At 45.5% G+C, this 13,492-nt stretch overlaps 1 protein-coding gene across 1 annotated transcript; it reads left to right on the forward strand.

Moving 5' to 3' along the window:
- The first annotated feature begins 4,861 nt into the window (after positions 1-4,861).
- Positions 4,862-11,803, forward strand: Il12a (interleukin 12A). The gene is given in 7 exon segments (NM_053390.1): positions 4,862-4,911; positions 5,374-5,507; positions 7,708-7,821; positions 8,937-8,978; positions 9,053-9,094; positions 9,184-9,327; positions 11,537-11,803. Coding segments are annotated over 7 exon segments (648 nt in total). The 5' UTR covers positions 4,862-4,895; the 3' UTR covers positions 11,693-11,803.
- The last annotated feature ends 1,689 nt before the right edge of the window (positions 11,804-13,492 follow it).

A 13,492-nucleotide genomic window follows, 5' to 3' on the forward strand; every position in this document is an offset into this window, starting at 1 on the left:
CTGATTAGGTGTCTTCTCCCCTTTGCTACCTCCCAATAATGCTATCATATTATGTATTCAACAAGGGATCGATCCATTGATTAATCCATGACCCAGTTGTCTGAAACATCATTACCAACATTTCAAAGACGGGCTGCACTAACCCCCTAGCCATTTCTTAATCCAATCAGGCAGACAATTAAAACTAGTCATCTCAGGGATAATAACAGTATCGGCTTATATTATTATTATCTCCATCTATCAGAGCCTGTCCTCTACCAAGAACATTGGGAATGGTATACTATTTAAAACAAAAAACAAAAAACAAAAAACACATAGGCAATTAACGCTTCAGTTTTGGAACCTTGATCACATTCTACAGTCAAACCTTCCAAACAACTAAAAGAATCTTTTTCTTGTTTTTCTTTCTTTCTTTCTTTTCTTCTCTCTTCTTTTTTTAAACATTTCTACTATTCCAAATGCATTAATAAGCTGTCTGTACAGCCAGGGCCTTGAGAAGCCAAGATCTCTGAATGATGGAGAACACCCTGGAAAATCCCCCACTGTTGGCACTCTCTACTCAGGCATTTGCCAATTCATAAGCATAGTGGGTATGAATCGAAAGCTGAGACCCTGGGCAGAAAATGGCTGTTAGCAGGAAAGAGTCAGGCTTGGGGAGACCCAGTGGGGAAAAAAAGCTGAAATTCAGATACAGCAAGTTAGCCAGGGCATCAGACAAAATCCTGAAGGAAGAATGTAAAATGGAGATCGTGGTGCAGACAGAGCTGCTCTTTGCACTTCCTCATTAGTAAGCAGGGCAGGTAGGTGTCGGACAGACAGAACAAAAAGTGCTTGAGAAATTATGTGAAGGTAATTGTGATCCTGAGGAGATGAACAAATAAACACTGGGTTCAGAGCCCACCAGAGCAGGGAAGCCTCAGGAAACACTTTTACTTTCAGTAGAACCTCCGGGAGCCTCACTCTAGAAATAAGTACAAATAATAAATCCTAGCTTTTAGAAATGAAACCTCAAGTCAGCTTAATCCCTGATGGATTTGGGGAGCTTCTGGTTTTGACCTGACTGCTGACACCCCTAAACATAAACCGTGTGTGTGTGTGTGTGTGTGTGTGTGTGTGTGTGTGTGTGTGTGTGTGTGTAATGTCTACCAGTCAATAGGAAATTATTCTATTATTCTCTCCCCCATGGAGAGACAGGGTCAAGAATGAAATGTACATTCAGATCATACACAAGTAACCCAGACATTTGAATAACCAGACTTAGAACATAATGACTGTCAACAAAGTAAGAAGAATGGATGACAAGAGTGGGAAAGCCTTGAGGACCTAAAGTCTATAGAGTTTTAAAAGCCAAGTAGATCCCCAGCTCCGAAAAAAAGAAAAAAAAAGTCAAATAGAAAATGTAACACCAAAAATTAAAACACAAACAGTAACTAAAGTCAACCTTCAATAAAAGAACCTAACAGTTGTTGAGACCTAAGTGAAGAAAGTATGTGTTACCTAGAACTGTCGAGGGTCCTAAACATTGAACTGGTGAGTGACCTAGAACATTGAACTGGTGAGCAGTCTAGAACACTGAACTGGTGAGTGACCTAGAACATTGAACTGGTGAGCAACCTAGAACACTGAACTGGTGAGTGACCTAGAACACTGAACTGGTGAGTGACCTAGAACACCGAACTGGTGCACAACTTAGAACATTAAACATGCAATAAACAGGCAAATGGAAACACCTGACTCCAGTTCTTGGAACAGAGGAGGAAATTCCAAAAAAGCATCATCGAACATGTAGAAGGTTTCAAGAGGTTGTCTATATGTCTGATTGGAATCCTAGGAGGTTGTCAATGGAAACCTGAAATGAGATCAAGTTGAAAACTAGAGGCATCTTTGGAGAGCTAATTTCTAGCTAAGAACTTTCCAAAGCTGATTTAATCAAGCTAAAGATTCCTGGAGAGAAAGCTCAACCTGGAACTCCAGCTGACCGCCTCAGCTTCCCCAGTCAGTTTCTTCTGGATTTTTTTTTTATGGCCCTGCTCTCTCAATCAAGTTACTGCAGTTGTCTCTCCTGGATGTTATGAATTCCTGAGTTGATGGTGTAGTCCTATCTTCTCTCTGTTTCTACTGCCACTTGATAGTTATTTATTTATTGTAATTTCACTTGCTTTAAACTTAATAAATTCACCCACTCCAAACTGAAGCTGTGGCTGTTATAAATAATCCTCTGAAGAGTTGAAAATAGTCCTCTGCATCACAGACAAGATTGCTGTACTAAGCAAATGCTCTGCCACTGAGACAAATCGCCATCCCTCTTTTTAAAAAAAGTCTCTAGTTTTAAGTTTTAAGCTCTCATCTATTTGCTCAAGATGGCCTGCTACCCTGCAGCCAGGCAGGCCTTGAATTTGTGCCTCAGCTTCACACATAGCTGAAATTTCAGGTCTGTACCATTCACTGGCTCAGCTTCTATCAAATTACAATAAAATGATGGTCTTGCCTTTTCATTTCCAGCATTAAAATCTCTCATTTGTTTTTCTTTCCTTATAGCATTGACCTCCATCTCTAATACTGTACTAAATACTATTAGGATTAACTAGGCAAAAACCACAAAAGTAATCAAAGAAAAGTAACATTACAGAAGAAAGTCAAAACACCAGAAAATGTTTGGCAAATGGATACAGAGAATAAATACCCACTGAGTGCTTACGCTCAGCGGTGGAGTGCTCACCCATTGAGTGCTTACCCAGGAATGAGACATCTGTATCACTGCCTTCACCCCAAGGTTTATTGAACTTGAGGAAGAGGGTGTGGGAAAAGTGTTAAAGGGCAGAGATCAGGGAAGACTGAGGAGAAACAGTGTTTCTCTGGACAATACAGCAACACTGCAGTCACCAACCCACAGCAGCTGTGGTTGTCTGCACAACACAGTTGCAGGATGACCCAGGCAAGATTCCAACATGGAGCATGAGGGAGTTCATGAGCCCTCACTCCTACCTGAAGGACTATGACATTTGATGACTTCTTCAGGAGGGACATTCAAGCTGTGTGTGTGTGTGTGTGTGTGTGTGTGTGTGTGTGTGTGTGTGTGTGTGTGTGTGTGTGTTGAGGGAGGGGAGCCTGGTTAGTTGACTCTGCTCCTGATTTATGAGTGTATAAATAGCACAAGCTAAACTCAGTGGGTTTTCTTTTAAATAAGTTAGGGAATGATAGTTAGAAGAGAGTCGTTAGTGGAGGCCTGGGGGACAAATATGATCAAAATACATTGTAAGCATGTGTGAATTCTACAAGAACTCTTTTAAAGTTATATTTAAAGACCATGGGTCAGGAACTGTATCTGGTGGCCAAGAATGCACACTGAACAGAGGCTCTGGGCTCATCTAGATGCAAGAACTACTGTTTTGTAAAAGGTGTGCCCTTAGGGAAGGAACAGCTCTCTTAGGATAAGCTTCATCTTAACCTTCTGGACACAAGCACAGCTCTACATATACTATTATGACATCAGTGATTCCAATCATCGATTGTCCCCTATCCCCAGTTCACAGTCAGGGACCTTAGGATCAGAGCTGCTATGGCTCCTTATTGGCCTTGCTATGCCCTTTTCAGCAGAGGTCCACCCTGCTGAGCGCTCCCAGCATGGCAGCTGACACTGATCTCCTCTCTCCAGGCTCAGAAGGAAGAAGCATCCTCTTCTCTTCTGTGCTTGTTACTATGGAGATGGTTTGCCTCAATAGGAGGTGGACAGGTCTGGAGGAAGCCAGACACATGGCTGTCTCCAAGTCAATGCCCAAGCAGGACCTCCTCTATCTGCACACCAGTGAGGCTGTCTTGGGGTAGAAGTGGGTAAAGTTCCAAGGAACCTCCTACCCCAAACCTCCAAAATACAACTTGTCATTGCAAGCTTCAAACTCTCAAACCTCTGCTACAAGAGCTGGGCCCTGCTCAATCAGGCCACTGGGAGTCCCTTGCACTCACCTTTGTTCTTCATCTCCAATGAAGCTGTGGGTTGGTCATATCCTGCCATCTACTCCCTTGGATCTGAGCTGCCCTGTGCATCCAGCGCCTACATTGCTGCTAAGGGATCTTTCCGGCATGCACGTCCAAGGATATCTCTATGCTCAAATTCCAGAAAGGCCAAATACATCCCCATCAGTAGGTATCACAGCTTGCAGCACTCATTCTCTGTTCCCATCTCCCCTCTGCCTCCCTTCTGTGTTGATCCCCATTTCCAGAATTAGCTCAGAATGCACCCCACTGGCAACCAGGTAGTGTCTCCTTGCAGATCCTGGGGCTTCAGGAGCCTTTGCTCCTAGGCTCCTGCAGAGAGATGGCCTTGCTCTCTCTGGGCCTTTTTCTCCCAAGATACTGTGCAGTCACTGCGCTAAATCAAAACTGCCTAGATCCGAGTTTTAAGCGATACATAGCTACCACACTGGTTTTGTTCCGTTCTATGTTCAAGGCAGGACACATTCGCAAAAGACATTCGCAAAAGTCAGACTCAGAGTCCACGGTGGAGGGACAAGTGGGTAGCTTGTACTTCTTCGAAGGGGGCACTGGGCACCGTGCTATGGCTAGGGGGTAGTGGGGCGGGACAAACCTGCCTCAGGATAAGAGCAGCGACTCGCAGGCGGGTTTTGCTTTCACTCTGAGTGCGGTGGGTGATGGGACGGTCCCGAATCTCCTCAGGCGGGCACTCCGAGAGTTAATTCGAAAGCGCCACCCACCCCTGGGGCGATCAACGCTCTTGTCCTTGAGAAGCTGATGTAGAGACAGAGAGAGAAAGCAAGAGACAGTCCTGGGAAAGTCCTGCCGGCAATCCAGACAATTATAAAAATGTGTCCCCCAGGGTCAGTGCTCCAACCTCTTCTCCCTCGGCATCCAGCTGCTCCTCTCAGAGCCGGTCCAGCATGTGTCAATCACGCTGTAAGTAGCTGAGGGCCGGCTGACAGGGTAACTTGATCAGGGACGAAGGCTCAGGAAAGAGCGGACAGAAGCCCCGGACCCACTAAGGGAGACTAACGGGCGGCCAGCAACTGCAGGGCAAGGGAAGGAAGAGGGGAAGGACGGTCGTGCTAAGTTGTGCTGCACCTGGCATGGTCTCCTCATTGTAGAACAACTGGGGTCGGGGAGGTACCGCTATGCCCACTTCATGGAAGAAAACTAAAGCCCAGCCTTGAAGCTAGAGTATGGAAAATGAAGATCCAAGCCAGTCCCCAAACAAGATCTGAGAGGTCGTGCTTCATCTGTCAGCCCCGAGGAAGGGGTTAAATCATGGGTGGAGGGAGGTCAGAAGGAATGGATGACAAAAATTGTCAGAATGGCTGAAGAAAGAGACAGGTCAAAACCAGGCTGACAAGCTCCACACACCCTTCGTTTCCCTTCCAGACCTCCTCTTCTTGGCCACCCTTGTCCTCCTAAACCACCTCACTTCGGCCAGGGTCATACCAGTCTCTGGACCTGCCAAGTGTCTTAACCAGTCCCAAAACCTGCTGAAGACCACGGACGACATGGTGAGGACGGTAAGTTTCTCGAGTCGTCTAACCTCAAAGCTCCGCTGTTGAAATGACTTCTAACCTATCTAGTATCTGCTGGGAAGCCATAGTTCCTGGGTAGCTGGCAGGAACCGTAGAGGAAACTTCTCAAACCTTCTAAATATAATCTAAAGGAAACTGTGTCTCCAGAGAAAGGAAGAATGGTGATAAATCATAACGGCATCAGTTTGGGCTGTTTCTACACAGAGGAAAGTGGGTACTTAAAATGTTCCTCCCAGCCTGCCTGGCTGTGTGACATGGTGTCACAGGATGCCCCTTGCCTCGGCCTCACTGCAGGTAGAACAGGGAGACAGTCACTAGCTACACTGTCTGTACTTCACAAGCTGTAGAGGTGAATTAGATTCTCTCTCTTCTGCTCACCAATGGCCTCACTGGATGGACACATCTCTAGGAGGACCCAAACATTAGAACCTCCATTTTTCTGGGGCAAGTGTGATCCAGTTTTTTTTTTTTTTTTTTTTTTGGTTTTTTTTTTTTTTTTTTTTTTTTTTCCGGAGCTGGGGACCGAACCCAGGGCCTTGCGCTTCCTAGGTAAGCGCTCTACCACTGAGCTAAATCCCCAGCCCCCAAATGAGTAAATCTCCCCCCCACCCCCGGAGCTGAGGACTGAACCCAGGGCCTTGGGCTTCCTAGGCAAGCGCTCTACCACTGAGCTAAATCCCCAACCCGTGATCCAGTTTTATTCACAGCTCTGTTCATTCTTCTCAGGTTTCATATCTAAATGCAAAAGTAGCCTTTTCTGTTGTAAAAAATTGCCAAGGTTTCCTCTCACTTTTGGAACAAAGCTACAGCAAATGTTAATGTGCATTTCCAGATACCCTGCAGCTGCTAGGGCTGGGGCTCCATTATAGAATTCTGGCTTAATTATGAATGAGTACTGGTGTTCTATCCCCAACAGGGTGTGCATTCATAAGCACAAAGGCACAAAGGGGGAAGGAAGGAGACTCCTGTCTTCCTGTTCTGTTTTCAAATCTTTCTTAAGGATCTTCTAGCCTGTTGTCTTGTAGCTACCTCAAGATAAGCTCCACTCCACAAGGCCTTCTTGGTGAATTTCTTCCTTCCCTTCTAATCTTGCATAATGTGCTGCTGGTTGTTCCTCAAAGCTCAATCTTAATTAAGTGGGGTTCCCAGGCAGGAGAGGTGGCTCTGTGGTTAAGAGAGCTGGCTGCTCTTCCAGAGGTCCGGAGTTTCCCAGCACCCACGTGGTGGCTCACGACCATCTGCAACTCTGGTCTGAGGGGATCTGTCATTTTCTGGCCTCTGTGGGCACTGTGCACACGGCGTACAGACATACATGCAGGCAGACATGTTTAGGCACGAAAACTTAAAATTAAGGGAAAAAAACTTAAGGAAGTTTCCCTAAGGAATCCCTGCAAAAAGGAGAGACTGTTTTCCTAAAGTGAGGTTTGGGTAGAGAGGATGAAGGTCTTTCAAAGTTAACTGGATGTTCCTCACCCTTCCACTGCCAAATAACAGTACTGGGGTTGGAATTCAACTCTGTTCAGTTTGAGTCACCATTGCTCTCTAGTTGACCTTGGAATCCAGGAAGGCACAGCACTGCTGTTTGCCACACACCCCAGAACCATAGCTGAATGGAACGGTTATCCCAACCTTCAATCAGAGAGCTGTTGACTTCTTAATACCTTGTGTGATTCGGTTCAGTGGTGCTTTCCAGCACACCGGGGGTAAGAGAGAGCCCAGTGCGTATGTAAATTAAAGCTCAACTAGTATTTAGGGTTTGCAAGTGTGTTACTGCCGTCAAGCTGTGACTTTAACAGTTTAGAAGTTAGACTTGAAAAAAAAAAGATATTCCTAGGGCACAGCTGCTTGGCAAAAGGAAAAACAACAGGATCCACCGGAAGCAGGCATCACAGTGTGGTGCTGACGCTGATTAGCACAGCCTGTTGCAGCCACCCCAGTGTGGAAAACTATCCTGCTGGCAGACAGCCCATGCAAGGGGGAGGAAGGGTAGGGAGAGCACGCAGGAGGTCCGTTTCTTAGGTCCGTTTCTTCTCATCTTATGGTAAGTGTGAGTTTCCTATAGGCCAAAGAGATAGGCTCAGAGTGGCCAGCCTAGGCTCTGCGGATTCACTGGAGTGCAGGTCTCAGAGGAAGCCAGCCACCTTGCTGAGAGATTCAGCTCAGCTTCTCCTTATGCTTTTCCCAGGCCAGAGAAAAATTGAAACATTACTCTTGCACTGCTGGAGACATCGATCATGAAGACATCACACGGGACAAAACCAGCACACTGGAGGCCTGCTTACCACTGGAACTCCACAAGGTACAGAGGACTTCCCCTGGGAAAAAAAAAAAAAAAAAGATTAAGGGCTGTGCAGCCAACCTCAGCTGTCTCCAGACATTTACGTGTAGCTATCAAACGTGAGAGTTTGGGGAGAGAAAAAAGTCACAACCATACAAATGCTTCTCCAGGCAGAAGGATATACTCAGTAACTGTGAGCTGGGTGTGGTGGAATAGACCTTTAATCCCAGTGGGTAGAAGAAGGCTGATTTCTGTTAAGTTAAGAGGCCAGCCTGGTATACATAGTGAGTTCCAGCCCAGCCAGGGATACACAACAAGATTTCATCTTCAAAAAGAAAGGGGGAGGGTTGTGGCAGGTAAAGCTCAGGTAGTGACGTGTTTACTCACAAGCATGAGGACCTAAATTCAGATCCCCAGCAAGCTGTGCAGCCTCAGGGTGGGCAGAGACAGGAGGATGCCCGGGCCAGCTGGTCTAGCTGAATCAATCAGTGAGCTACAGGTTCAGTGAGAGAAACTGTATTAGAAAAAAAAAAAAGGCCTGGAGAAGCGATTAAGAAAGACCCCAAAGATTGTCCTCCGGTCTCCACAGGTACACACACACACGCACACAGAATACCTATACATATCCACCCAAGAGAAGTTATAATGGTGAGGTTTTTTATGCTTGTTACTGTAATGAGAAGTTAGTTTGAGAAAATAATATCAGAGAGATTTATGTTAAGAAATAAGGGGTTGGGGATTTAGCTCAGTGGTAGAGCGCTTGCCTAGCAAGCGCCAAGGCCCTGGGTTCAGTCCCCAGCTCCGAAAAAAAAGAAAAGAAAAAAAAGAGAGAAAGAAATAATGGGGGGGTGCGTGCCTTTAATCTCAGCACTTAAAAGGCAGAGGCAAGAGAATTCTGTGAGTTTGAGTTCCAGGAAAGTTCCAATAGAAACCCTCTCTTAAAAATCAAATGATAGGGGTTGGGGATTTAGCTCAGTGGTAGGCAAGCTCAAGGCCCTGGGTTCGGTCCCCAGCTCTGGAAAAAAAAATGATGATGGTGGTGGTTATGGTGTTGGTAGTGATGGTGGTGGTGATGATGATGATGATGATGATGATGATGATGATGATGACGTCCTTGGTTTATGATTTTCTTCTAGAATGAGAGTTGCCTGGCTACTAAAGAGACTTCTTCCATAATAGTAAGTAATCAATCTAAAGGTTCCTTCCTCATGATGGATCCATAACACTGATGCCTGATCATTCTTTCCTCTAGAGAGGGAGCTGCCTGCCTCCACAAAAGACTTCTTTGATGATGGTAAGCCACATACTTTTCTGAAACACAGCAGGGTCATGGAGTCCCAGCCCATCTCAATGGTTCCCTCCCCATTTTGTCCTGCCTTCTAGACCCTGTGCCTTGGTAGCATCTATGAGGACTTGAAGATGTACCAGTCAGAGTTCCAGGCCATAAATGCAGCACTTCAGAGCCACAATCATCAGCAGATCACTCTGGACAGAAACATGCTGATGGCTATTGATGAGCTAATGCGGGTAAGGCTTCCTCCTATCAGCGATGGCTCCTTTATTAGATACAATAAAACCAGCATGTCTTGGGTTGGGAGAGACCTGACCATGCCCTCCCACCCCCATCCCAACCCGTGAAAGGCCTTGCAAGGTTACATTTGCTAAGACAGCCTTGAGGGCACGCTCTATAGTAAGGGCAAATGCAAGCAGCCGTCTATTGTTGATCTCATGATACAAATCAGGCTTCTTTTCAAATTCTTTTTCTTGTACCATCCCCACAACTAGCAAATAAAGTCTGTGCAGAGGAGGGCCTGGACGCTTAAGAGGCTGAACTAGAGTCTCCTTTAAAGGGTTTTTTTGGTTTGTTTTAAATATGTTCTTCTCTAAAACGTTTGAGATTAGGACTGGAGAGACAGTCCAGTGACTAAGAGCACTTGCTAAGCAACCATGAGAACTTGAGTTTGGCCTGGAGCTCCTATGTGACAAACAGGGTGTGGTCTTGAACTGCTCTGTAACTCCTGAGAGAGGAGACAGGAAGGCCACTGAGGTTTTCTTGCTTCAAGTTTAGTCATGAAGCCTCCAGGTTCAGGGAGAGACCCTGCCTCCAAGGAATAAGATGGAGAATACAGGATCCCCTTCTCTGGCTTCTGCACAGTGTAGGCACAGATATGTGCATGTGTGAGTACATATAATACATGCAAACATACATGTGTCCTTTTCAAAATTTGTAGCCTCTAGAGGCTGCACACCTATTCAAACATTACTAGGGAAAACATGTGGAGCTGGTGTCCAACTATAATCTATTTTGAACCAAAACATGACCAAAATGAACAGTGATCTTCCATCTAAGGAAATGCAGCGTTAGGCATCTGTGGTAACTTGCCATTCCATAGTAGCACAAAACGCAGAAATATGCACATGAGAGAGATGAGCATCTTGGCAACTAAGTCACGGGATGAAGACAGAAGTGCACTGTCTGAAAAGCAGTTGTTTTTCATTTCATACATACTGTCTCAGCTAGGGTTTCTATTTCTTTGCTAAAGCATCATGGCCAAGAGCAAATTGGGGAGGAGAGGGTTTATTTCGTCTTACAGAGAATACGAATCTGTCATCCAGGGAAATGGAGGCAGAAGCTGATGCTGTAGAGGAAACCTGGTGACTGGAGTGTTCCACATGGCTTGCTCAGTTTGCCTTGTATAGCACCCAGGACCACGGGGCGGGGGGGGTGCGGTGAGCTGGGCTTTCCCACATCAACCATCAGTCAAGAAAACAACCACAAGGCTTGCCCACTGGCCAATCTGGCTGGAGGTGTTTTTCTCAATTGATGTTTCCCTCTCCCTAAATGACTCTAGCTTGTGTCAAGTTAGCATAAAACCATCCAAGACTTTACACATTGCCAGATGACTTATTTGAAAGACAGTGACGTTGATGCAGGTGTTAAACAACGTACCATACAGAGATTTGTAATGAATTCTGTATGGACAAGCCCAGAACTCAGTTGATTTGGGTAGTAGAAAGAGGTCTACCAGGGACCAAACGGGTTATAAAGTACGATGACTTTAAGCTCGCTCTCTCCCTCTCCCTCTCCCTCTCCCTCTCCCTCTCCCTCTCCCTCTCCCTCTCCCTCTCCCTCTCTCTCTCTCTCTCTCTCTCTCTCTCTCTCTCTCTCTCTCTCTCTCTCTCTCTCTCTCTCTCCTCTCAAGATTTTGTGAGGAGCAAGCAAAAATATTAAACATCACAGAAACATAAGTTCTTATTCTATGTTATGAAATCAAAGGATCGAGTGGGAAACACGGTACTAGCTCATTTTCCTAACACAAATGGCATCTCTACCAGAAATAGGTCTGTTGCTGATAGTGAGCTCTAATGCATAGACCCCACCCATCCCCAGCCCCCTCTTCCAAAAGGACAGGGCTTCTTAACATAACTCATAAGAATTAATCCACTACTACTGCAGATACCACCTCACAGGCTCCTATCTTCTGAGAAATCCTAATGGTGACTTTTTCTGGGTAGTTTAAGGGTCTTGTCAGAGATCCCTCAAGACAGAGGTACGTGCTTGCAAAGGAGTATTTCTTCCCTCTTTTCCTGCAGGAACACAGCAGGGGGGGGTCTAGGAGTGTAATGAGGGAGTAGGTTGCAGGCCCCCGGCTGTGCAGTGACTGTATCCCTTCCTTGCAGGCAAATGCTTTCATTTTTAAATTGTGTGTATGCTATGCTTGGTGTTTCTTTGTAGTCTCTGAATCACAGCGGCGAGACTCTGCACCAGAAAGCTCCCGTGGGAGAAGCAGATCCTTACAGAGTGAAGATGAAGCTCTGTATCCTGCTCCATGCCTTCAGCACCCGCGTCATGACTATCAACAGGGTGATGAACTATCTGAGCTCCTCCTAAGGAGGAGGGCTAGGAGTCAGGTAGTCCTGGCCTGGTTGACCTTCAGCTCCTGTAGGAATCTGTAACCCCAAAGGTGGCACGGCTGCCTCAGCGTGGGCCCCTCCATTGTGTCTCTCATACTTGCAAGTTGTTTGTAAGTTTTCATCAAAATATCATTAAGGGGAGAGTATGTCCTCCCTCAGTGTGTCAGCAGAAGAGCAAGAACTGATAAGCTATTATTTTTGTACCAAAGTGTTTATGAAAACACTCAGTCATCCCTTATTTAAAAATATTTATTGTTATATTTTATACTTATGATAAGCATATGAGCTATTTATATTTATTTATTTTCTATTTATTATAATATTTCTTATCAGATGAATTTGAAACATACCTTATTTTGTGGTTCTAATAAAGTAATGCAAGCACTTCACAGATGTTTTTGGAGTGTCTGTCTGTCTATCTATCTATCTATCTATCTATCTATCTATCTATCTATCTACCTACCTACCTATCTATCTATCTATCTATCTATCTATCTATCTATCTACCTACCTATCTATCTATCTATCTATCTATCTATCTATCTATCTATCTATCTATAGATTGTTTCTTTAATTTTTTAAACAGGGTCTCACTGTATAGAGCAGGCTGGCTTCTGACTAACAGAGATCAGAATGTCTCTGCCTCCTGAATTCTGGGGCCAAACCTGTCTATCACTTTGCCCAGCTAACTAGAGTATGTAAATGTTCCAAGAAACAGTGCAAGAAAATTATGAGTTTGCACCCTACTGCTGTGTTAAACAAACGAAGCTGGGGGAAGAGTCATATGTCATGTTACAGCTTATAGTCCATCGCTGAGGGTCATCATGGCAGAATCCTGGGTGGAAGGATGCTGCTTACTGGCTTGCTCTCCATGGACTGCTTAGCTGGCTTTCTTATAGAACCCAGGACCACCAGACCCACCGTGTGCTGGGCTCTTCCATAGCAATCATTAATGAGGAAGATGACCCCTCAGACTTCATCAATCTGATGAGAACATTTTTTTCAATTGAGGTTCTGTCTTCCTAGATGCCTCTAGTTTGTGCCAATTTGACAAAACAAAAACAGCACAAAAATTCTGATGACATTTGAACAAAATAATCTTGCAAAGACAGCCACAATGTGGCTTGGGGGATGGCTCAGTGGGCAAAGTGTTCATCTCACAAGTGTGACAACCGGGGTTCAGATCCCTAGAGCTCAACCTGTATCCCCACTGTTCATCAGGCAGACTGGGGACTACTGAAGCAAGCTGGCTGAGTTGACAGGTCAGACTGATGAACTTCAGTCTGAGGGAGAGACTGAGCCTCAGTATACGAGGTGGCGGGTGTCCCTCGTTATTCAGGGTTCCGAAAGGGCGCTACCCGTAGGCCTATGGGAGGCGAGAGAAGAAGGAGACCAAGAAAGATTCTATTGTCCAGGTCTCGTTCATTGGGATGAACGTTACAGCTTTTAAGGCTTTCAGGTAGGGGGAGTGACGTTTGTGAAACATGAAGGAGGGGGAGATGAGGGTATAGGCAGTGATAGCTGGAGGCAAAGAAGTCAGGCGATGAGGTCAGGTGGTGGAGACACCAGGTGTTGACTGAGGAGATAACTGATTTTTGCTTAGGCTGAAGCATCCCGAGAATGTTATCTTCCTGTGCTGTAAATTCATGGGAGAGGCTCTTAGAGGAGTATGTGTGGCCAAGAGTCACATAGCCACTTTGAGCTATACAGTCAAAAAACGGCCAGGCCCAAATCCAATATGGCTCACTACAGGCGGGTAATCAAGAAAGGCACTCAA

This window comes from Rattus norvegicus, chromosome 2 (genome assembly GCF_021556685.1).
Source record: "Rattus norvegicus strain SHRSP/BbbUtx chromosome 2, alternate assembly SHRSP_T2T, whole genome shotgun sequence".
Classification (NCBI taxonomy): Eukaryota; Metazoa; Chordata; class Mammalia; order Rodentia; family Muridae; genus Rattus; species Rattus norvegicus.